The 25869-nt window shown below is 47.2% G+C and overlaps 1 protein-coding gene across 6 annotated transcripts in view; it reads right to left on the reverse strand.

Moving 5' to 3' along the window:
- The window catches only part of LOC132395227 (plectin-like), a 430787-nt gene that overhangs the window by 201153 nt on the left and 203765 nt on the right, over positions 1 to 25869 (reverse strand). For all 6 annotated transcript variants that reach the window (XM_059971513.1, XM_059971516.1, XM_059971518.1 and 3 more), the window contains 4 exons: positions 21355 to 21416; positions 15668 to 15757; positions 9726 to 9803; positions 8776 to 8868 (listed from right to left, as the gene is read on the reverse strand). In XM_059971513.1, the coding sequence (XP_059827496.1) occupies positions 8776 to 8868; positions 9726 to 9803; positions 15668 to 15757; positions 21355 to 21416 (323 nt within the window). The remainder of the gene's footprint in view (positions 1 to 8775; positions 8869 to 9725; positions 9804 to 15667; positions 15758 to 21354; positions 21417 to 25869) is intronic.

A 25869-nucleotide genomic window follows, 5' to 3' on the forward strand; every position in this document is an offset into this window, starting at 1 on the left:
CCTGGCTAGTGTTTTATAAAGGTTCAACAAAATCTCCTTGCTTTTATATTCTATTCCCCATGAAATAAATGCCAACATTGTATTTGTCTTCTTTACCATAGACTCAGCCGGTAAATTAACTTTCTGGGAGACTTGTACGAGGAATCCAAAGTCCCTCTGCAGCTCTGATGCTTGAACCTTCTCCCCATTTAGAAAATTTTCCACACAATTGTTCCTTTTACTAAAATGTATCATCTTATATTTCCCAGCACTGTATTCCATCTGCCACTTCTTTGCCCATTCTTCCAATTTGTCTAAGTCTTGCTGCAATCTCATTGCTTCCTCAGCACTACCTACCCCTCTATCTATCTTCATATCATCCGCAGACTTTGCTACAAAGCCATCAGTTCCATTATCCAAATCACTGACAAACAACGTGAAAGGTAGCAGTCCCTATACTGACTCCTGAGGAACACCACTAGTCTCTGGCAGCCAAACAGAAAAGGATACTTATATCCACTTGCTACCCCTGTCCGTTAGCCATTCTGCTACCAATGCCAGTAACTTTTCTGAAATGCCACAGGATTTTATCTTGTTAAGCACCTTATCAAACACCTGAAAATCCAAGTAAATGACATCCACTGCCTTTCCTATGTTCACCCTACATGTTACTTCCTGAAAGAAATCGAACAGATTGGTCAGGCAAGATTTCCCTTCACAGAAACCATCCTGACTTTGATTTATTTTATCATTAGTCTCCAAATACATCGAAACCTCAGCCTTAATAATAGACTCCAACACTTTCCCAACCACTGAGTTTAGGCTAACTGGCCTATAATTTCCTTTCTTTTGCCTTCCTCCCTTCTTAAATAGTGGAGTGACATTTGTAATCTTACAGCTCTCCGGGACCATGCCAGATCAAGTGATTCTTGAAAGATCATGACAAATGCATCTGTTACCTCTTCAGCAACCTCTCTCAGGACTCTGAAATGTAGTCCATCCAGCCCAAGTGACTTATGCACCTTAAGACTATAAGATATATGAACAGAAATAGGCTATTTGGCCCATCAAGTATGCTCCACCAATTGATCATGGGCTGATCCAATTCTTCCAGTCATCCCCACTCCACCAGCTTCTCCCCATACCCTCTGATACCCTGGCTAATCAAGAATCTATCTATCTCTGCCTCAAATACACCCAATGACATGGCTTCTACAGCCACTCGTGGCAACAAATTCCATAGATTTACCACACTCTGACGAAAGTAATTTCTCCATATCTCTGTTCTAAATGGACGTCCTTCAATCTTGAAGTCGTGCCCTCTTGTCCTAGATTCACCCACCATGGGGAAAAACTTTGCCATCTCTAATCTGTTCAAGCGTTTTAAAACTTGGAATATTTTTATGAGATCCCCTCTCATTCTCCTGCTACTTCCTTCTGAACCCAAGGGTGAATACCATCAGGTCCAGGAGATTTATCCACTGTCAGACCATTAAACTTTCTGAGCACCTTCTCAGTCGTAATTTCCACTGCACGTACTTTACTTTCTTGAATGTCCGGTAAACTGCAGATGTCTTCTACTGAGAAGACTGATGCAAAATATGCATTCAGTTCCACTGCCACCTCTGCATCTCTCATTACAACATCTCCAGCATCATTTTCTATTGGTCTTATATCTACCCTCAACTTTTTTTTACCCTTTATGTACTTAGTATCTTCTATGATATTAGTTATGAGCTTCCTTTCATAATTCATCTTTTCCTTCCTATTGACGTTCTTAGTTTCTTTCTGCAGGTTTTTAAAAGCTTCGCAATCCTCTATCTTCCCACTAGCTTTGGCTTCCTAATATGCCCTATCTTTTGCTTTTACTTTGGCTCTGACTTCATTTGTCCGCCATGGTAGTGTCCTTCTTCCATTCGAAAATTTCTTCTTATTTGTAACATAGCTGTCTTGCACTGCCCTCATTTTTCGCAGAAACTCCAGCCATTGCTTCTCTGCTGTTCTTGCAAGTGTCCCTTTTCAGTTAATTTTGGACAGTTCCCCACTCTCATGCCATTGTAATTTCCTATATTCCACTGAAATACTGACACCATATAACAATTACAGCATGGAAACAGGCCATCTTGGCCCTTCTAGTCTGTGCTGAACGCTTACACACATCTAGTCCCACTGACATGCACTCAGCCCATAACCCTCCATTCCTATCCTGTCCATATACCTATCTAATTTTACTTTAAATGACACATCAAACCTCCCTCTACCACTTCTACTGGAAGCTTGTTCCACACAGCTACCACTCTCTGAGTAAAGAAGTTCCCCCTCATGTTACCCTTAAACTTTTGCCCCCTACCATTCAACTCATGTCCTCTTGTTTGAATCTCCCCTACTCTCAATGGAAAAAGCCTATCCACGTCAACTCAATCTATCCCTCTCATAATTTTAAATACCTCTATCAAGTCCCCCCTCAACCTTCTACACTCCAAAGAATAAAGACTTAACTTGTTCAACCTTTCTCTGTAACTTAGGTGCTGAAACCCAGGTAACATTCTCGTAAATCTTCTCTGTACTCTCTCTACTTTGTTGACATCTTTCCTATAATTTGGTGACCAGAACTATACCCAATACTCCAAATTCGGCCTTACCAATGTCTTGTACAATTTTAACATTACATCCCAACTCCTATACTCAATGCTCTGATTTATAAAGGCCAACATACCAAAAGCTTTCTTCACCACCCTATCCACATGAGATTACACCTTCAGGAAACTATTCACCATTATTCCTAGATCACTCTGTTCTACTGCATTCTGCAATGCCCTACCATTTACCATGTATGTCCTATTTGGATTATTCCTACCAAAATCAGAATCAGAATCAGACTTTAATCGCCAAGTACCTGTGCACATACAAGGAATTTACTTCTGGCAGATGTTGTCTCTCTGCTCATAACAATAATAATGATAAATATAAATGAAAATATAGATTATACATACAAGTACTGCAATCCAAGTAATAGTTAGCCGACAGTTAACCGGCAGTTAACTGTTCAGCAAAGTGACCGCAGTAGGGAAAAAACTTCTCCAGTGCCTATTAGTCTTAGTCTGGAGGGATCTAAAGCGCCTACCAGATGGAAGCAGTTCAAACAGTCTGTGCGCAGGATGGAAGGAGTCCTTTATATTCCCCACCCTCTTCTTCAACCTGGAAGAGTACAGGTCCACAATAGAGGGCAGGGAGGCTTCACTTATCAGCATTAAACTCCATCTGCCATCGTTCAACCCACTCTTCTAACTGGCCTAGATCTCTCTGTAAGCTTTGAAAACCTACTTCATTATCCACAATGCCACCTACCTTAGTATCATCTGCATACTTACTAATCCAATTTACCACCCCATCACCCAGATCATTAATGTATATGACAAACAACATTGGACCCAGTACAGATCTCTGAGGCACACCACTAGTCACTGGCCTCCAACCCGAGAAACAGTTATCCACCACTACTCTCTGGCATCTCCCATCCAGCCACTGTTGAATCCATTTTACTACTTCAATATTAATACTTAACGATTGAACCTTCCTAACTAACCTTCCGTGTGGAACCTTGTCAAAGGCCTTACTGAAGTCCATATAGACAACATCCACTGCTTTACCCTTGTCAACTTTCCTCGTAACCTCTTCAAAAAATTCAATAAGATTAGTCAAACATGACCTTCCACGCACAAATCCATGCTGACTGTTCCTAATCAGACCCTGTCTATCCAGATAATTATATATACCATCTGTAAAAATACTTTCCATTAATTTACCCACCACTGACATCAAACTGACAGGCCTATAATTGCTAGGTTTACTCTTAGAACCCTTTTTAAACAATGGAACCACATGAGCAATATGCCAATCCTCTGGCAGCATCCCCATTTCTAATGACATTTGAAGTATTTCTGTCGGAGCCCCTGCTATTTCTGCACTAACTTCCCTCAAGGTCCTAGGGAACATCCTGTCAGGACTTGGGAGATTTATCCGCTTATATATTCCTTAAAAGCGCTAGTTCTTCCTACTCATTAATTGTCATAGATTTCATAACTTCCCTACCTGTTTCCCTTACCTTACACAATTCAATATCCTTCTCCTTAGTGAATACAGAAGAAAAGAAATTGATCAAAATCTCCCCCATCTCTTTCAGCTCCACACATAGCTGTCCACTCTGATTCTCTAAGGGACCAATTTTATCACTCACTATTCTTTTGCTATTAACATAACTGTGGAAACCCTTCCGATTTATTTTCACCTTACTTGCCAAAGCAAACTCCTATCTTCTTTTAGATTTTCTAATTTCTTTCTTAAGATTCTTCTTACATTCTTTATATTCCTCGAGCACCTCATTTACTCTATGCTGCCTATATTTATTGTAGCTATCTCTTTTTTTCCTAACCAAGTTTCCAATATCCGTTGAAAACCACGGCTCTCTCAAACTTTTAACCTTTCTTTTCAACCTAACAGGAACATGAAGATTCTGTACCCTCAAAATTTCACCTTTAAATGACCTCCATTTCTCTATTACATCCTTCCCATAAAACAAATTGTCCCAATCCACTCCTTCTAAATCCTTTTGCATCTCCTCAAAGTTAGCCTTTCTCCAATCAAAAATCTCAACCTTGGGTCCAATCCTATCCTTTTCCATAATTATATTGAAACTAATGGCATTGTGATCACTGGACCTGAAGTGCTCCCCAACACATACCTCCGTCACCTGACCTATTTCATTCCCTAACAGTAGATCCAATACTGCTCCTTCTCTAGTTGGTACCTCTATGTATTGCTGCAAAAAACTATCCTGCACACATTTTACAAACTCCAAACCATCCATCCCTTTTACAGTATGGGCTTCCCAGTCTATGTGTGGAAAATTAAAATCTCCCACAATCACAACCCTGTGCTTACTACAAATATCTGCCATCTCCTTGCAAATTTGCTTCTCCAATTCTCGCTCCCCATTAGGTGGTCTATAATACACCCCTATAAGTGTTACTACACCTTTCCCACTTCTCAATTCCACTGAAATAGTCTCCCTAGACGAGCCCTCTAATCTATCCCGCCAGAGCACCGCTGTAATATTTTCTGACAAGCAATGCAACACCTCCCTTTTCTTGTCCCTCCAATTCTATCACACCTGAAGCAATGAAATCCAGGAATATTTAGTTGCCAATCACTCCCCTCCTGCAACCATGTTTCACTAATAGCTACAACATGATATTTCCAGGTATCAATCCATGCTCTAAGCTCATCCACCTTTCTTACAATGCTCCTAGAATTAAAATAAATGCATTTAAGAAATTCTCCACCTCTTCTTCTCTGTTTATCTCTAACAGTACAAAGAACTTTACTGTCTTCTTTTTCTTCCTTTTCTACACTCTGTTTCCCCTACCCCCTCATATCTAGTTTAAATCCACTGGAGCCTCTCTTAACAAACCTGCCTGCAAGAATATTTGACACATTGGAATTTAGTTTCTCCTTCTCAAGTTTCAAAGTGAACTCGATCATATTGTGATCACTGTTCCCTATGGGTTCCTTAATCTTAAGCTCTCTTATCGCCTCCGGATCATTGCACAACACCCAATCCAGCACAGCTGATCCCTCAGTAAGCTCAACAACAAGTTGTTCTAAAAAGCCATCCTTTAGACATTCTACAGATTCTCTCCTGAGGTCCAGTATTGGCCTGGTTTTCCCAATGCACTTTCATGTTAAAATCCCCAACGATTATCATTGCATTGCCCTTCTGACACGCCTTTTCTATCTCCTGCTGTAATTTGTAATCCACATCATAGCTACTGTTTGGAGGCCTCTATACAACTGTCATTAGAGTCCTTTTACCCTTGCCATTTCTTTTCTCAAACTATAGAGACCCTATACCTTCCAATCCTATGTCATCCATTTCTAATGATTTAATATTATTTCTTATACACAGAGCCACACCACCCCCTCTGCCTACTAACCTATCTTTCCGATACACTGTATATCCTTGGACATTCAGCTCCATCCTTTAGCCAAGTTTCAGCGATGGCCACAACATCATACTTGATAATCTGCAGCTGAATTTCAAGATTGTCCATTTTATTTCTTATGCTATGTGCATTCAAATATAACACTTTCAGTCCAGTATTTGTTGCTTTTTGTTTTAATTGCACCACGCCTCTATTGCCCTGTAAATCATCCTACTGACTGTCATTATGCCTCATCTCCTGCCTATCCTTTCAATAATCTCTGTTGCTTGGTATCTGTTTATTTCTGTTTTCTCCTTCCTCATCCCTATCACTCTGGATCCCAGCCCCCTGCCAAATTAGTTTAAACCCTCCCTAACAGCTCTATAAAACCTGCCTGCTCGGTTATCGGACCCCTTAGGGTTCAGGTGTAACCTGTTTTTTTTTTAAAACAGGTCGTACGTCCCACAGAAGAGACCCCAATGATCCAGGAATCTGAAGCCCTGTCCCCTACACCAGTCTCTCAGCCACACATTAATGTGCTTGATCATGGTATTCTTGCGCTTGTTAGCACATGGCGCAGACAGCAATCCTGAGATTACTTCCCTGGAGGTCCTGCTTTTCAGCTTCCTCCCCAACTCCCTGAATTCTCTCTTCAGGACCTCCTCCTGTTTTGTACCAAATAAGACTGAAAGAGTACAGAGAAAAATTACAAGGATGTTGCCAGGTCTGGAGGACCTCAGTAATAAGGAAATATTGAATAACTTAGGACATTATTCCTTAGAACGTAGAAGATTGAGGGGAGATTTGATAGAGGTATATAAAAGTGGGATAGTCAGCATGGCTTTGTGAAGGGCAGATCGTGTCTAACAAACCTGTTAAAGAGTTCTTTGAGGAGGTGACCAGGCATATAGATGAGAGTAGTGTGGTGAATGTGATCTACATGGATTTTAGTAAGGCATTTGATAAGGTTCCACATGGTAGGCTTATTCAGAAAGTCAGAAGGCATGGGATCCAAGGAAGTTTGGCCAGGTGGATTCAGAATTGGCTTGCCCGCAGAAGGCAGAGGGTCATGGTGGAGGGAGTACATTCAGATTGGCGGGTTGTGACTCGTGGTGTCCCACAAGGATCTGTTCTGTGACCTCTACTTTTTGTGATTTTTATTAACGACCTGGATATGGGGGTAGAAGGGTGGGTTGGCAAGTTTGCAGATGACACAGCGGTTGGTGGTGTTGTGGATAGTGTAGAGGATTGTTGAAGATTGCAGAGAGACATTTGATAGGATGCAGAAGTGGGCTGAGAAGTGGTAGATGGAGTTCAACATGGAGAAGTGTGAGGTGGTACACTTTGGAAGGACAAACTCCAAGACAGAGTACCAAGTAAATGGCAGGATACTTGGTAGTGTGGAGAAGGAAAGGGATCTGGGGGTACATGTCCACAGATCCCTGAAAGTTGCCTCACAGGTAGATAGGGTAGTTAAGAAAGCTTAAGGGGTGTTAGCTTTCATAAGTCGAGGGACAGAGTTTAAGAGTCGCAGGGTAATGATGTAGCTCTATAAAACTCTGGTTAGGCCACACTTGGAGTACTGTGTCCTGTTCTGGTCGCCTCACTATAGGAAGGATGTGGAAGCATTGGAAAGGGTACAGGAGAGATTTACCAGGATGCTGCCTGGTTTAGAGAGTATTCATTATGATTAGATATTAAGGGAGCTAGGGCTTTTCTCTTTGGAGAGAAGGAGGATGAGAGGAGACATGATAGAGGTATACAAGAAATTAAGAGGAATAGATAGAGTGGACAGCCAGTGCCTCTTCCCCAGGGCACCATCGCTCAATACAGAGGACATGGCTTTAAGGTCAGGGTTGGGAAGTTCAAGAGGGATTTTAAAGGAAGGTTTTTCACTCAGAGAGTGGTTGGTGCGTAGAATGCACTGCCTGAGTCTGTGGTGGAGGCAGATACACTAGTGAAATTTTTAAGAGACTACTAGACAGATATATGGAGGGATTTAAGGTGGGGGGGTTATATGGGAGGCAGGGTTTAAGGGTCGGCACAACATTGTGAGCCGAAGGGCCTGTACTGTGCTATTCTATGTTCTAAAAGGGCAATGGTTGGGGTAAATGCAAGCATGCTTCTTCCACTTACGTTGAGTGAGACTACAACTAGAGGTCATGGTGAAAGGTGAAAGTTTAAGGGGAACATGAGAAGAAACATCACTCAGAGGGTGGTGACAAAGTGGAATGAGTTGTTAGTGCATGTCATAGAATCAAAGAAAATTACAGCACAGAAACAGGCTCTTTGGCAAATCTAGTTCAAGCCAAATCTACTTAAGCTGCCTACTCCCATCGACCTGCACCAGGACAACAGCCTTTCATACCCCTGCCATCCATACCTATGCAAACTTTGCCTGAACATAGATGTCGAGCTTGCATGAACCACTTGTACTGGCAGTTCATTCCACACTCAGAAGTTTCCCCTCATATTCCCCTTAAACTTTTCACTAGTCACAGGCCTCCAGACAAAGAGGCAACCGTCTACTACCAAGTGTAAATGCTGTATCAATTTCAATATTCTGGGGAAATTTGGATAGATACATGGACGGGAGGGGTATAGAAGGCTATGGTATGGGTGCAGGTCAATGGGACTAGGCAGACTCATGTTTGCCATGAACTAAATGGCTGAAGGGCCTAGTTCTGGGCTGTGGTGACACACAAACTCCCAAACAGACACACACATCTGCACATACATACACACTAACACACACACACCAGTGTGTGCATGCATACACACAGACACACACATATTCACACCCACATCCACAGACCTGGAAATGCAGGATGATGGTCCAGATGAGACCCAATGTGAGTTTGGGGTTCCCGTCAGCAATGTCGTCATTTCGGATGTTAACCAGCCGGACCTAGTATGACAAAAGCAGATTTCAGAGAGGGGAGAGAGGAGGAATGTGGTTGGAGGAGGAGGGAGAAGGGGAGAAAGAGAGGGCGGACAGGGGGTGAGAGGGGGAGAAGGAGAGGGTGGAGGGGAGGGAAATTGAATGGAGGAGAGGGAGAGTAGGAAATGGGGAGGAAATGGTGGATGGGGAAGGGGAGGGGAGAGGGTGGATGGCAGGAGAGGGGGAGAAGTAGTGGGTGGATAGGGGAGGGTAGAGGGTGGATGGGGGCAGAAGGACAAGAAGAGAGTGTATGGGGAGAGGGAGAGAAAGCAAGGGTGGACGGGGAAGGGGTGGAAGAGATGCTGGATGGGGTGGGAAAGGGGGAGACGGTGGATGAGGGAGGGGAAAAGGAAATGGTGGAGGGAAGAGAGGAGAAGGGGAGGGGAGACAGTGGATGGAGAAATAGAGGGTGGTTGGGGGAGGGCTAGAGACAAGAAGGGGAGGGGACGTAGGAGCGGGTAGATGGTGAGGAGAGTTGAAGGAGGAGACTGGACATTGTTAGAGAGAAGTGGGAGAGGGTGGACGGGGAGGAGGGAGAGGAGGGTGGAGGTGGAGTGAAGAAGAGTGGAGGGGAACAAAAAGATGGTGGACAGTGTGTGGAGAGGTGGATGGAAGAAGGAGGTGGTACAAGGGGGCAGGCAAGGGGAGGGTAAAAGGCGGAGGTTGGACAAGAGGTGGGGGTAAGGGTAAGGGAGAGGAAGGGGGTGCGTGGTGAAAATGGAGGAGTGATTGTGGATAATGAGGGGGAGCAGGGGCTGGAGGAGGAGTAGTGGAGGTACAAGGGAAAGGTAGAGCAGGTGGGGATGGGAAGTGATGTCCCTTACCTGCCGGTGCTTCAGATACTCCAGGGCGATACCAACATTCTGCAGTTTGTGGAACCTCATTCGACCCTTCTCTCGAGGCTGAGGGAGAGAAAACAGTGGTAACTCCCTGTTGCACCCAGTCACTCAGACAGTGGTCACTCGCTGTCATACCCAGTCATTTGCAGTGTAGTCACTCACCATTGTAACCAATCACTCCAACAGTGGTCACTCCCCTTCGTACCCTGTCAATTGGACAGTGGTTACTCTCCACTGTACCCATTCACTCAGATAGTGGTCATTCCCTGCCATATCCAGTCACTCAGACTGTGGTCACTTCCCATCATATCCAGTCACTTCCCATCGTACCCGGTCGCTCAGACAGTGGTCACACTTTGAGAAAGCCAGTCACTTAGGGACAGTGGTCACTTCTCACTACAAGCCCGTAAGATGTAGGAGGAGAATTTGGTTATTTAGCCCATCAAGTCTGCTGCACCATTTCATAATGGCTGAATCATTATTGTTCTCATTCCCATTGACCTGCCTTCACCCTGTAACCTTTCATACTCTTCCCAAGAACAATCAACCTCTGCTTTAAATATACTCAATGACTTGGCTTCCACAGCCATCTGTGGCAACAAATTCCACAGATTCACCACCCTCTAGTTAAAGATCCTTTCAACACTTACTCTATTCAATACTCAATAGGTTTCAGCGAGATCTCCCTCATTCTTCTAAACTCAACCGAGTACAAGCCCAGAGCCATCAGGATCCCGTTCATTCCTGGGATCATTCTTGTGAACCTCCTCTGGACCCTCTGCAATGCCAGCACATGGTTTCTTAGATAAGGGAACCAAAACTGCTTACACTACTCCAAGTGTGGTCCGAACAATGTCTCAGAGAGGGAAGGGCAGGTCCATTGGAAGGGGGGAGGGGGAGAGAGGGGGAGAGAGGAGGAGAGAGGGGGAGAGAGGGGAGAGGGAGAGAGGGGGAGAGGGGGGAGAGAGGGGAGGGGGGGAGGGGGGAGAGAGGGGGAGAGAGGGGGAGAGGGGAAGAGAGGGGAAGAGAGGGGGAGAGAGGGGGAGAGAGGGGGAGAGAGGGGGAGAGAGGGGGAGAGAGGGGGAGAGAGGGGGAGAGAGGGGGAGAGAGAGGGGGAGAGAGAGGGGGAGAGAGGAGGAGAGAGGGGGAGAGAGGGGAGAGGGAGAGAGGGGGAGAGGGGGGAGAGAGGGGAGAGGGGGAGGGGGGAGAGAGGGGGAGAGGGGGGAGGGGGGAGAGAGGGGGAGAGAGGGGGAGAGGGGAAGAGAGGGGGAGAGAGGGGGAGAGAGGGGGGAGAGGGGGAGAGAGGGGAGAGAGAGGGGAGAGGGGGAGAGAGAGGGGAGACGGGGGAGAGGGGGAGAGAGGGGGAGAGAGGGGGAGAGAGGGGGGGAGAGAGAGGGGGACAGAGAGAGGGGGAGAGGGGGAGGGGGAGAGCGAGGGAGAGAGGGGGAGGGGGAGAGCGAGGGAGAGAGGGGGAGAGGGAGGGGGGAGAGAGGGGGAGAGAGGGGGAGAGAGGGGGAGAGAGGGGGAGAGAGGGGAGAGAGAGGGGAGAGGGGGAGAGAGAGGGGAGACGGGGGGAGAGGGGGAGAGAGGGGGAGAGAGGGGGAGAGAGAGGGGGACAGAGAGAGGGGGAGAGGGGGAGGGGGAGAGGGGGAGGGGGAGAGCGAGGGAGAGAGGGGGAGAGGGAGGGGGGAGAGAGGGGGGAGAGAGGGGGAGAGAGAGGGGGGGAGAGAGGGGGAGAGAGAGGGGGAGAGAGAGGGGGGTGAGAGGGGGGGAAGAGAGGGGGGAGAGAGGGGGGAGAGAGGGGGAGGGGGAGAGGGGGAGGGGGAGAGCGAGGGAGAGAGGGGGAGAGGGAGGGGGGAGAGAGGGGGGAGAGAGGGGGAGAGAGAGGGGGGGAGAGAGGGGGAGAGAGAGGGGGAGAGAGAGGGGGGTGAGAGGGGGGGAAGAGAGGGGGGAGAGAGGGGGGAGAGAGGGGGGAGAGAGGGGGAGAGAGGGGGGAGAGAGGGGGGGAGAGAGGTGGGGAGAGAGGGGGGGAGAGAGGGGGGGAGAGAGAGGAGTGTGGGTCAATTGGGACCGCAGACAATAGGGAGAATTGAAAGGGCGGGTGCGGGGGAGAGAGAAGAAGGTCGATCCATTGGGAGTGTGGATACGGGGGGGGGGGGGGAATGTGGAGAAGAAAGAATTCTTTAGTCAGTCAGAAAGAAAACACATTCTAAAGATCAAAGATTATGACTATAAAGGAATTCTCAGTTCTCCTTGCCTCTTGGCTTGGATTTGGCTCAGGTTTACTTACAATCACCACTTCCAGGGTACCCAAGTCCTGCTTGGTATTTAACAATAAACTGGGCCGGATTTCACTGAATACTGAACCTCTCCATTACCCAGGCAATAACAGCTCTCCAAAATACCAGATGTATTTTGTGGTCTTGCTTTCTGTGTGAATCGGTCACTCAGACAATGGTCACATCCCATCGTACCCAGTCAGTCCCCGGCATAACTGCACTCTCCATGCCATCTCAATCTGAGTGAAAGGGGAAGGAGTGTACCAACAAGAATCCAGAACAGGTCTGAGGCAAAATACTGCTCTCGCTCACAGTTTGCTACTTTTCCCAACCTGGGAACCATATGTAACCAATGTCCCCTCGCTGCCGCCCAATGACCGATAATCTGAGCTGAGATATTTGGTCTGCAGGAACAGCATTCAGAATGAGGTGCAGGGAGCTTCATTCACAATGTAGGGAGCTGCCCCTGCAAAGCTCTTCAATGAGAGAAATGATGACATGCAGTAGCCACCCACTTACACACAGATAGACACCAACACACACACACTGGGCTAGAGCATATGTGGTCACCCAGACTGGACGCTGCTAGAGCAGCTCCACAAATGCTGGCTCCAACCAACAATCAGGGTTCCATGCCCAAACAGCCAGGTAATGAGATGGGAAGGTCCTGGCACTGGGCTGGTGAAGTAAAGACCTCCTGTTATCAGAGGTCAGTTGAAATCTGTGATGGTCTGACCTCATGGACAGGCATGCGGCAGAGTGGAACGGCAGACACACTCACCAGACGCTTCCTCATCTCTCGTTCCTTCCGCTACACAGCAGGAGCGGTGCGGGAAGGGGCAGGGAATAAAGTGCAAAGGTCATAGGTAAGGGAACAATTCAGCAAAAAATACAAAGCAGGAGAAGAATGAAGCAGGAAAGAAACCCCAAACCAGGTCCCTCAGGGTGTGGAATGGGCACTGACCGGGAAAGTGACCTCAAACCTGACCCCTCAGGGCATGGAACAGTCACTGACCTGGAGAGAACCCAATCTGGACCCCTTGGGGCACTGACCCAGACTGACCCCACTCCAGACCTGGACCACCCCAACACTCCCCAGACCCAGAGGACTGCACCCCGCCCCCACTCCTAGATCTGGACTGACCTAATCCACCCAAAAATCTCCTCTGCTCACTAAACCCCACTGAAGGGCAGCATCCATTGCCCTCCTCCTCTCTGCTTACCCTCCAGCCTCACCTTCCATGTCCCTCCATCCTCACCCTCACCCTCCATTCTCACTCTTCTCCTTCCAACCTCTCCCTCTGTACTTTTCTATCCTGTCCTGGCACACACCTGTCCCTTCCTTGCAGAACCCACTTGTCCCTTCCTTGCCTGTCTCATCCCTGCACCCACCTAAACGAAGAAGAGAGGCTTCAACATAAAACCAAAGATCACACATTGAGACCTTCAGAGCAAAAAGAACACTCAATGGAGAACCCCCACCCCCAGTGAGGAGTACTCCCCAGTAAGAGTGAGAAATCCCACACAAGCACCTCTGTGTGTGCATGTGCTATTTTATAGAGAGGGGAAGAACAGTTGGTCTTCTCAGCTGAGGAAGGGGGAGGGCAAATGGGTGCTTTCTGCTGACAGTTGGGGAGGGCAGGTAGATGCTCGCTGCTGAGAGATGGGGACAGGTAGATGCTCTCTGCTGAGAGATGGGGAGGGCAGGTAGATGCTCTCTGCTGAGAGATGGGGACAGGTAGATGCTCTCTGCTGAGAGATGGGGAGGGCAGGAAGATGCTCTCTGCTGAGAGATGGGGACAGGTAGATGCTCTCTGCTGAAAGATGGGGAGGGCAGGAAGATGCTCTCTGCTGAGAGATGGGGACAGGTAGATGCTCTCTGCTGAGAGATGGGGACAGGGAGATGCTCGCTGCTGAGAGATGGGGACAGGTAGATGCTCGCTGCTGAGAGATGGGGACAGGTAGATGCTCGCTGCTGAGAGATGGGGACAGGTAGATGCTCGCTGCTGAGAGATGGGGACAGGTAGATGCTCGCTGCTGAGAGATGGGGACAGGTAGATGCTCTCTGCTGAGAGATGGGGACAGGTAGATGCTCTCTGCTGAGAGATGGGGACAGGTAGATGCTCTCTGCTGAGAGATGGGGACTGGTAGATGCTCTCTGCTGAGAGATGGGGACAGGTAGATGCTCGCTGCTGAGAGATGGGGACAGGTAGATGCTCGCTGCTGAGAGATGGGGACAGGTAGATGCTCTCTGCTGAGAGATGGGGACAGGTAGATGCTCTCTGCTGAGAGATGGGGACAGGTAGATGCTCTCTGCTGAGAGATGGGGAGGGCAGGAAGATGCTCTGTGCTGAGAGATGGGGAGGGCAGGAAGATGCTCTGTGCTGAGAGATGGGGAGGGCAGGAAGATGCTCGCTGCTGAGAGATGGGGACAGGTAGATGCTCGCTGCCGAGAGATGGGGACAGGTAGATGCTCTCTGCCGAGAGATGGGGACAGGTAGATGCTCTCTGCTGAGAGATGGGGACAGGTAGATGCTCGCTGCCGAGATGGGGACAGGTAGATGCTCTCTGCTGAGAGATGGGGACAGGTAGATGCTCTCTGCTGAGAGATGGGGACAGGTAGATGCTCTCTGCTGAGAGATGGGGAGGGCAGGAAGATGCTCTCTGCTGAGAGATGGGGACAGGTAGATGCTCTCTGCTGAGAGATGGGGAGGGCAGGAAGATGCTCTCTGCTAAGAGATGGGGACAGGTAGATGCTCGCTGCTGAGAGATGGGGACAGGTAGATGCTCGCTGCTGAGAGATGGGGACAGGTAGATGCTCGCTGCTGAGAGATGGGGACAGGTAGATGCTCTCTGCTGAGAGATGGGGACAGGTAGATGCTCTCTGCTGAGAGATGGGGACAGGTAGATGCTCGCTGCTGAGAGATGGGGACAGGTAGATGCACTCTGCTGTGAGATGGGGACAGGTAGATGCTCGCTGCTGAGAGATGGGGACAGGTAGATGCTCTCTGCTGAGAGATGGGGACAGGTAGATGCTCGCTGCTGAGAGATGGGGACAGGTAGATGCTCTCTGCTGAGAGATGGGGAGGGCAGGAAGATGCTCTCTGCTGAGAGATGGGGACAGGTAGATGCTCTCTGCTGAGAGATGGGGACAGGTAGATGCTCTCTGCTGAGAGATGGGGAGGGCAGGAAGATGCTCTCTGCTGAGAGATGGGGACAGGGAGATGCTCGCTGCTGAGGGATGGGCACAGGTAGATGCTCGCTGCTGAGAGATGGGCACAGGTAGATGATCTACCGAGAGATGGGGAGGGCAGGTAGATGCTCGCTGTTGAGAGATGGGGACAGGTAGATGCTCGCTGCTGAGAGATGGGCACAGGTAGATGATCTACCGAGAGATGGGGAGGGCAGGTGGGTGTTTCTGCTGACATATAGGGAGGGCACTTGGTTGCTATCAGGCGGGGGGAGGAAGGTTGGTGTTCTCTGCTGAAGGAGGGGAAGGATAGCTAGATGCTCTCTGCTGAGGGAGGGGGAGGACAGGTAGATGATGTCCGGATTTTTGGTTAGTTCAAACCTGTTAGTAGGAAGATGTGGTGGAGTTGCAAAAGCAAAAGACAAAGTCAGACAAAAAATTCACTCTCCAAGACTCACCAATGAATCTCCTGAGAGAACTTCAAGCAGCGAGATCAAGTTATGTCCATCACGCAGATCTTCATACAGGTCATCGATACTGCGGTGGGCCTGGCAAAAATGATGCAGTGTGATCACTTCCCCGGATAGACTACATATTAATCCCATCATGATGCTTAAAATCTCCATCCCACTTAACTCAACCCAACCTGACCTGGCCCACCCCAAACCTGTTTCGACCAAACCAAACCCAACCCAATCCAAACCCAACCAGACCAAACCCAACCCAACCTGACCTGACCAAACCCAATGCCACCCCACGAAATCTGACCAGACATGACCAGCCCCAACACAACCTGACCAAACCCAACCTAATTTGGCCAAACCCAACCAAACTCAACCTGACCCAACCCAGCCTGACCAGATCCAAAAAACCAAACACAAACCAACCAAACATGATCCAATTTGACCAAACCCGACCCAACCAAACCCACCCAACCCAACCAAACACTACATGACCAAACCCAACCTGACCCAGTCCAAAACAACTAAATCCCAATCCAACTCGGCCAAACCTGACCTGATCTAACCAAACCCAACTCAAGCTGACCAAACCCAACCCAACCTGACCAAACAAAACCCAACCAGACCCAACCAAACCCAGCCTGACCTCACCCAACCTGACCCGACAAAATCCAACCTTAGCCCACCAAATACGACTAGACACGACCAGCCCCAACACAATCTGACCAAACCCATCCTAATTTGGCCAAAACCAACCCGATCCAATAAGACGAAACCCAACCTGACCTGATCCAAAACGACCAATCCCACCCCAACCTGACAAAACATGATCCAACCAAACCTAAACCAACCCGACCCAATCAAACACAACACGACCAAACCCGATCCAACCTGACCAAACCCGACCCGACCTGACATAACCAAACGCAACCAGACCAAACCCAGCCTGACCCAATCTAACACAACCTAACCCAACCTGACCCGATCCATACCTAACCCAACCCGATCCAACCAAACCCAGCCTGACTCAATCTAACATAACCTAACCCAACCCGATCCAACCAAACCCAGCCTGACTCAATCTAACATAACCTAACCCAAACTGACCCAATTCATTTCCAACCTGACCCAATCCATACCCAGCCCGGCCTGACCCAATCAAACCCAACCCACTCCACCAAACCTAACGTGATCCAACAAGACCAAACCTACCTGATTCCACCAACCCTCCTGACCTGACCAGCTCCAACCTGAACTGACCAAACCAGCCAATGTCAACTTGACCAGACCAATCAAGACCCAATCCAACCAAACCCAGCCAGCAAACTCCAACACCTCAATGCTGGTAGCAGCCTGGGTCACAATGTTACTTTCCACTTGCATATCCCTGAATATTGGTTGTAGTGGATGCAAACATGGACTGAATCAGTTACTGAAGGTTGCAAATGGAACTGACCAGGCCACCATCTCTGACCTTTTGTTGGAAGAAAGGTCATGATGAAGCAGCTGAAGATTGCTGGGCCTGGGACACTGATCTGAGGGACTCCTGAGTTGATAGTTGGGAGGACTGACCTCCAACACCTTCATTCATACAATGGAAATGGCAGCAATTGGACTGTTCCCTCTTGGTAACTTTGACTAGTAGCTTGCTACTCTGTTTGATGATGTCAGGACAGGCACAAGTGAGGGATTTACAGGACAACTTCAGGGCCAAAGCATTGCTTATGCCACAGTTAGAGAGTGCGGTTCTAGTCACACCACAGGAAAGATGTGGTATTAATAGAGAGTGCTAAGAGACTCACCAGGATGTTGTCTGGAATGGAGAGGTGTAGTTATAAGGAGAGACTGAATAGGCTGCAGATGCTGGAATGAGGAGCAACACACCAAACACCCAAAAAGATTTCCGTCCAGTTACTTTGTATGGTACATTGCACATGCTGAGGAGTGACTACAGTAGAAGTGATAGATCTTTTTCAAAGTAGAGGGGAGTTCAGAACTGTTTGGGAAATTAAACTAGGGCTAGTCATACAAGAGAACAGCAAGTCCCTGTGAAAGACCCAGAAGTACAAGAACATAGATCACTGAAAAAGGACACAGGTAGATGGGTTAATGAAGACGACATTTGGCATGCTGTCCTTTATCAGACAAGGATATTGGGATGCCATATTATAGTTATACAAGACATTGGTGAGGCCACACTTGGTGTAGTGCATGAGCTATAGTTGCCCTCCTGTAGTAAGGGTGTCAGTAAAGGGGAAGGTTTGAGTTATGAGGTGAGACTGGATAGACTGGGACTGTTTTTCCTGGAATGAAGGAGGCTGAGTGGTGAAAAATAAGTTTATAAAAAACATGAGGGACATAGAGAGGATGAATGGTCACAGAATTTCCCCAGGTTAAGGGAGTTTAAATCTTGAGGGTTTAAGGTGGGGGGGGGGGAGATTTAAAGGGGAGCTGAGGTATATTTTCCACATATCTATATGGAATGAGCTGCCAGAGGAGGTGGAAGCACGTACAATAATAACATTTAAGAGGCACTTGAACAGGTTCACACACAGGAAAGATTAAGGGGGATCTGGGCCAAATGCAGGTTAATGAGACGAGGTCAGAGAAGCATCAAGGTTGGCATGAAAAAGTTGGGCCAAAGAGCCTGTTTACATGCGATTGAAGTGTCACATATAAACTGAGTCAGGAGCCAACTGTAATCTCAATGCTTCAATGTGATCCCAGTTTTTTCCAGTCTTCAGTGGGTACAAGCCAGTCTCTTGACTCATCTGTGGCTGTGTCGATGACCCAGCCACTCAGCTATAGATCACCCTAATGGAGGAAGGTGTTGAGGGTGATGGAGCAGGGAGGAGGTGATGAGGGCAGCAGGGGAGATGGAGCAGGGATGGTCACTCTGATTGTGGGAAGGGTGCATGATGGAGTGGGGGAGTGACAGAGCAGAGTGTGGAGCAGGAGGTGAAGCAGGAGTGGAGGGGACACACTCCTTGAGGGTGGGGTCAGTGGAGGGAGAGTTAGTGGGAGACAGAGGACAGGGTTAGGCACAGTCGAGGAGTAGGAAGGTTCCCCTTTGGCAGAGATGCTGCAACAATGAACATGGACAGAGACCAACAAAGACCATCACCTACCTCAACTTTCCAATGCTACAGGGGAAGAGTGGAGGTGGGGAGAGAGACAGGGTAACAAGGAGGAGGAGGAAAAGAAGGGAGAGAAAGAGGGATGGAGCGAGGGAGGGAGGGGCATTAGGAAGGAAAGATGAAAAGAAGGAATGTGAAAGCAGAGGTAGACAAAAAGGGTGAAGGGATGAGATGGAGAGAAGAAAAGAGCATCGAGAATGTTAGTATCTGTGTAGAGAATTTAAGTTGTGCAATGCCAGCAGGACTCACTGGCAGCAGTTTCTCACAGCATGCAATGGTGTATGTGCAGACACACTGGTAACTGGTAATCTTGTCTGATTCTAGGACACGCCCTTCACCCAGAGAGATTATCAATCTGCATCTCACCTGTACATCACCCAGAGAGGTTAACAATCTGCCTCTCAGCTGCCCTGCTCATTTCCCTGGATCTAGATGTCTTACAAACTGATGGCCAGGATGGAAGAGGTTAAGACTATAAGACATGGGAGCAGAATTAGGCCATTCAGCCCATTGAGTCTGCTCTGCCATTCCATCATGACTGATCACATTACCACTCAACCTCATCCCCTGCCTTCTCGCTACACAGTGTCATTCTACCTGCACTGAGCTTCCTCAGGGATCTAGACTCTCATACTTCCTGATCCAACACAAGTTCAGGAACCTTTCTCAAGCATCTGTCTGGAGCTTCCTGTATGACCCTGCCTGAAGCTGTCTATGTGACCCCCTCCTCCCCTGTCTGCATGACCCCTCCTCTCACAGTCTAATCAAACTCAGGTTCCTCCAAGAAAGTGTTTGTTGCTCATCAGTGTTCCCAGAACACAAGAACTCACATCTATCTTGATTAAACTCCACCTGCTACTTCTCAGAACAATTCACTGTTATCGCCCTGTAATCCAATACCACCCTCCACACTGTCTACAATTCTATCCATCTTTGTGTCTCAGTCTTACTGATCACTCCACCCATTTGTTCCCTAAACAACAATTCTACGATTCAGCAGGTTTCATTTCCTAAATTGAGGTCAAGTATAGCCTCTTTTCTGGTAAAATATAAAGTCACTTGCAGGTATAACATTATTGGATGACCTGTCCTGGGCCCAGCACATTGATACAATTATAAGGACAGCAGGCCAACATCTTTCATTTCTTAGGAGGTTAAGAAGGTTTGGCTTGTTACTGAACACGAACAAATTTTGACAGAAGTACAGTTCAAATTTTCCTGACTGCTTGATCATGATCTGCCAGAACAATTTGAATGTGCTGAAAAGTAAGCAACTGCAGAGAGTAGTGGACACTGCCCTTGCATGAGGGTTAACCCTAACCCTAACTGCAGAGAGAAGTGGATGCTGCCCAATACATCACAGGCACATCCCTCCCATCATCAGTATTATCTACAGGAGGCACTGCCTCAAGAAGGCAACATCCATCAAAGATCCCCACCACCTTCTCACAGTGACCATGAGGCAGGAGGTACAGAAACCTGAAGTCTCACACCACCAGATTCAGGAACAGTAACTTCCTTTCAACCATTCATGAAGTTACCAGCAAAACCCAAATCACTGCAGTTTAGCAATACTATGGCCAATTTGATAGCTTTGAATTAAAACAAATTTAATTTTTTTAAAGCTTTAATTCAGGTCTTTCTTGCAAAATTGTGTATAATTTATGTTTGACCTTGTGAATGCTGCTTAACTGATGCTCTGTACCTGTGATGCTGCTGTAAGTTTTGCATCACGCCTGTGCACACATGGACTTGTGCAGATAACAATAAACTCCATTTTCACTTTTAACTTTTAAGAAATCCACAGTCAATACTGGAAAAGTTGAAATTCTCAAACTAAAACCTATGGCGTTTGGACCTTTCTGTGATTCCTGCTGATGACAGTAACATTATCATAGAAACACTGGGGGAGGAGGAGAGGGGAAAGAGAGTGTGCTTATATGAGGGGGGTTGGGGGTGTTTGGGGTTTGCAAGTTTTTGAGTCTTTTTCTTTTCATGCGGGGGATGGATGTCTTTCTTTCAACTGCTTATATAGTAATCTGCATTTTATGGCGATCTGGAGAAGACAAATATCAGTTTTGTATTTTGCATACATACTTTGATAATAAACTTCCAACCCTCAGTAAATATATTTAAGACAAGGTTGGATAGATTTTTGCATAGTAGGGGAATTATAAAGTTTATGGGGAAAAGGCAGGTAGGTGGAGATGAGTCCATGGCCAGATCAGCCATGATTTTATTGAATGGCAGAGCAGGCTAGACGTGCAAGATGGCCTACTCCTGCTCCAATTTTTATCTTCTTATGCCCTGCTTATGGTCTTTTTGGACCTTTGTACAGCCTGCCAGCCCCATTATTACACACATACTGCTTCATTCATTACTCACTCCACCAACCCTATCACCACCCACAAGCAGTCCCCAGTGTCACTTCATTATCCCACTCCACCAACCTCATCACAATCCATATGTGGTCTCCAGTGTCCTCTCCACAACCCTCCCAATTAGTCACTTGCCTTCCTCAGCCCCTGTCCTGCCCCCATGACTCACCTTCATCAGGTGTTTGTTGACCCATTTGGTGAATGTTTTCTTCTGGACTCTGTCCCGTTCATCTGAAAAAAAGCTTTCAATTAACATTCATATTACAGTGTGGTGAAACTGCCAGTGAAGCCACTAATACCACAGGTAACACCATCTTCTGTCGGGTAAAGCTCTCAGATGTGTATAACACCTCCTGAATGAATTGGAAACACACTTCTCTCCCCCCCCCCCAGACTGGGTTATAAAACCCCTCCCTACTAGGGCAGAAAACCCCTCCTGAATGGGGCAGGAGCCCCCTCAGATTATTAAATCTTCTTAACTAGGACAGAAACCCCTCTAAACTGGGTTATAAAACCCTCTCTACTAGGACAGAAACTTCTTCCGATTGGGGTAGAAAAGAAATGTCCATCAGACCAGTGCTATTCACTCCCAACAGGCTGAATGTATCTTACACCTGGTTTGATGCACAGAACAAAGTACTAGCAAGGAAGGCACCCATCTCCATCTGGCTGGAGCTAAGGTGAGGAAGACCCTGGCCAGAGTCAATCTACACAAAGCTGTGGGGCCCAATAATATACCAGGTTCAGTACTGAAAGAATGCACCAGGTGACGAACGTGCTGACAGATATATTTAATATCTCTCTGGTATAATCCATCATCCCTTCGGTTTTCACCATCATTCCACTGTCAAAGAAGGCAATGGCAACCTGCTTAAATGACTATCGTCCAGTGGTATTAATATCAATCATTATGAAATGCTTTGAACAGCTGGTCATGGAGCACACAAAAGCCCTTCTCCCGGCTTCACTGGACCCTTTCCAGTTCACTTATCGTTCAGCTCGATACATTGATATTGCAATAGTCTCTGCCCTGTTCCACCTGGAATACGGGGTCTAATATGCTCGGTTGCTGCTTATAGACTTCAGTTTGGTGTTTAACAGCATTTTACCTCAGAAAATGGAAGGAAAATTGCTTTTGCTGGGTCTCAACACCTCCCTCAGTAACTGGATCCTGGACTTCTTAACAGAAAGGCCACAGTCAGTCCATGTGGGCAGTAACAGCTCTTGTCCTGAACACAAGCACTCCCCAAGGCTGTGTGCTTAGCCCACTGCTGACGCATGACTGTGTGGCAGGATTCAGCTCAAACTGAATGAAACAACAGTGGTTGGCCTCATCAACGATGACAAGAGGGAGTACAGAGAGGAAGTGGAGCAGCTGGTGGACTGGTGTGAGTACAACAACCTAAGTCTGAATGTGGATAAGAAAGGAAATCATTGTGGACTTTAGGAAGGTACAGATGAACCATCCCATCCCCTTCTGCGCATACATGGCTCCTCCATTGGGAGTTAACTGCACCAAGTACCTGGGAGTTGACATCATCTCTCTGAATATGAAGGCTCTGCAGCGTTTCCACTTCCTGAAGAGATTGAGGCAAGTGGGCCTCCCCCACCATCTGAAGTGAATTTTACAGGTGCAGAGTTGAGAATGTCCTAGCAAGCTGCATCTCCATATCCTATGGAGGCAGTTGGGCATTACTCTGGAAGTCCCAACAAAATGGCCAAGAGAATCATAGGGGACTCTCTACCATCCATTGGGGATATTTATCAGGAGCGCTGCACAATCAGGGCCCTCAGCATTATCAAGGATCCCACCCATCCAGCATTTGTTTTGACTTTCTACCATCAGTAAACACACGAACAGTCAGGATGGGTAACAACTTCTTCCCTCAGGCCATTAGGCTTCTGAACTCCCTGCCAAATCACATTTGAAGTGTTACTGAATAATCTGTACTGTACCTTACAGTATTTCATTTAACAACACACACAAAATGCTGGTGGAAAAACAGCAGGCCAGGCAGCATCTATAAGGAGAAGCACTGTTGACATTTCGGGCCGAGACCCTTCGTCAGGACTAACCGGAAGGAAAGATAGTAAGAGATTTGAAAGTAGTGGGGGGAGGGGGAAATGTGAAATGATAGAAGACCGAAGGGGGTGGGATGAAGCTAACAGCTGGAAAGGTGATTGGCGAAAGTGATACAGAGCTGGAGAAGGGAAAGGATCATGGGACGGGAGGCCTCGGGAGAAAGAAAGTGGGGGGGGGGGGGGGGAGTACCAGAGGGAGATGGAGAACAGGCAGAGTGCACTTTAGTTTATCTATGCTTAAATCATTTGTAGAGTTATTTCTTACATTTCAAAGTTATTGTGTGTTATATGTATGTTATGTATTTTACTGCAGGGGTGTCAAACTCATTTTAGGTCACGGGCTGGATTGAGAAAAATGCGACTTCATGTGAGCCGGATCAGTTGTACGCGCGCGTGCTCCCACAGCTTTCGTTGCCTTCATTTTTTCAACCTGCTCTCATGTGTCTCAGTCTCTGCTATATCTAAAATTGTTTCACTTTACGAATTTCGTTTTTTATGAAGCAGATTGCCTAGCAAGCATTCTTTTTATGATTGGTATTAACTTACAGACGTAGATTACAAGAAAGTAGGCAACGAGAAAGAAACGATGCTATTTCGGCTAAGATTGTTTTGGGAGCCATACCTTTTCCATTAATAAACCGTTTGAAATCAAGCATTAGCAAACACAAATGTAGACCTAATGCAGGGGTGTCAAACTCAAATACACAGTGGGCCAAAATTTAAAAATCGGTACAAGTCGAGGGCCGGACTGGTTCAGCGTTTATTGCAAAACTTATTGAAATGAACTTATTACACATATTAACCTGGAACTAACAAAGCTTAGGTTATTGCCTACAAAAACAACATTGAACATCAAATAAATAAAAAATCAGTTGCATTTATTTCTTATGGCTTTATCTGCAGCTTCTCCGGAGTAATTTCTAATGAAAACATTTTTCCACAGGCCAACACTCTGTGATTCACACTAGTCTAAGCCAGATACTTGGCATCTCATCTTGGATGCAAGTTCATCAATGTTTGGAGTTAGGCTCTGAGCTGAGGAAATCCTCAGAATTGAGTGAAGGTGTTCGTCAGAAAGACGACTCCTGTGTGATGTTTTGTTTATCTTCATCAAAGAGAACAGTTGTTCACACAGATATGTGCTGCCAAACATAGAGAGCACTTGAGCAGCTTGGGTACGCAGCTGGGGCATTGTGTCGGGAATGAAACGTAGAATCTGTGCAGCGCCCACCGAGTCATACTTTGCCTTGAGTGTGTCACTACATTGGAGTTCAATCAGCTCCATTTGTATGTTGGTTGGTGCGCTTTCCACGTCAGCTGCAAATGGATTACTGAGCAGTTCAAACCTGCTTTTTTGGGCTTCAGAGTCGGCAAATCGCCGTGTGAAGTCGGCACCAAGTATGCTAAGTTTTTCAGCAAACTTTGCACGTGGGAACACTACGGTAGAAACCTGCTCTTTCATAGTTTGGCAACACGGAAAATGGCTCAAGTTTTCTTGCTGCATCTGCGTCTCCCACAGGCGCAGCTTGGTTTTAAAAGCCCTCACTGCAGCGTACATGTCTGTGATCACACGACCCCGCCCCTGAAGCTGCAGGTTGAGCACATTGAGATGGCTCGTGATGTCACACAGAAACGCCATTTCACAAAGCAACGTTTTATCCCGGAGCTGTGTTGTGTCTTTCCCTTTGCTTTCCATGAACTGACAGATCTCCTCACGCAACTCGAAACATCTTTTCAGCACTTTTCCTTGGCTTAACCATCACACCTCTGTGTGATAGGGCAAATCATTATATTCTGAACCCAACTCCTCCAGAAACGACTTGAACTCGCAGTGATTTAAACCTTTGGCTCTTATGAAGTTAACTGCTCGTGTTATGGTGCTCATTATATGTTCCATTTTCAAGGCTTTGCCACACAACGATTCCTGGTGTATGATGCAGTGATAAGCTGTCAGCTCACCTGCGCCGTTTTCCTCCCGCATCTTCTCCCGGATCCTGCCCACCAATCCACTCTTTTGACCGCACATCCCGGGCTTCTGTTTCTTGTCCAGATGCTTGTATTTGTCGTGGTGTTTCGTTTCATAGTGTCATCTTACGTTATATTCTTTAATTACAGCCACACCGTCTCCGCACACAAGACAAACAGGTTTGCCCTTTATATCTGCGAACATATACTCTGCCTCCCACCTGCCTTGAAAACCCCCGTTTTCAAAGTCCACCTTTCGTTCAGCCATTTTTGGGGTGAGGGATAGCTGAAAGTTGACCACACGAGACTAGCGCCATAAGGATGCTGATGAGAGAGTAAGGCAAGCGCGAGCAATGCACTGGCAGTGCATTGTGGGATTTGTAGTATTAGTGGTGCATGCAATATACCGGCGGGCCAGCTCTAATAGAACAAAAATTATTCATTAATGATATTCAGGAAAGAAACCAGGGAAACCGAATAAACACTAAAAACCCTGAAAACCTGGTACCTGAATAAACTCAGCATTAGCCATATCATACGCCATAGGCGCTTCGATTACTGGGGCCAGCTTTAATAGTAATTAGATATTATCTCGTGGGCCAAAGATAATTCCACCGCGGGCCGGATTTGGCCCATG

Source organism: Hypanus sabinus, chromosome 6 (genome assembly GCF_030144855.1).
Source record: "Hypanus sabinus isolate sHypSab1 chromosome 6, sHypSab1.hap1, whole genome shotgun sequence".
Classification (NCBI taxonomy): Eukaryota; Metazoa; Chordata; class Chondrichthyes; order Myliobatiformes; family Dasyatidae; genus Hypanus; species Hypanus sabinus.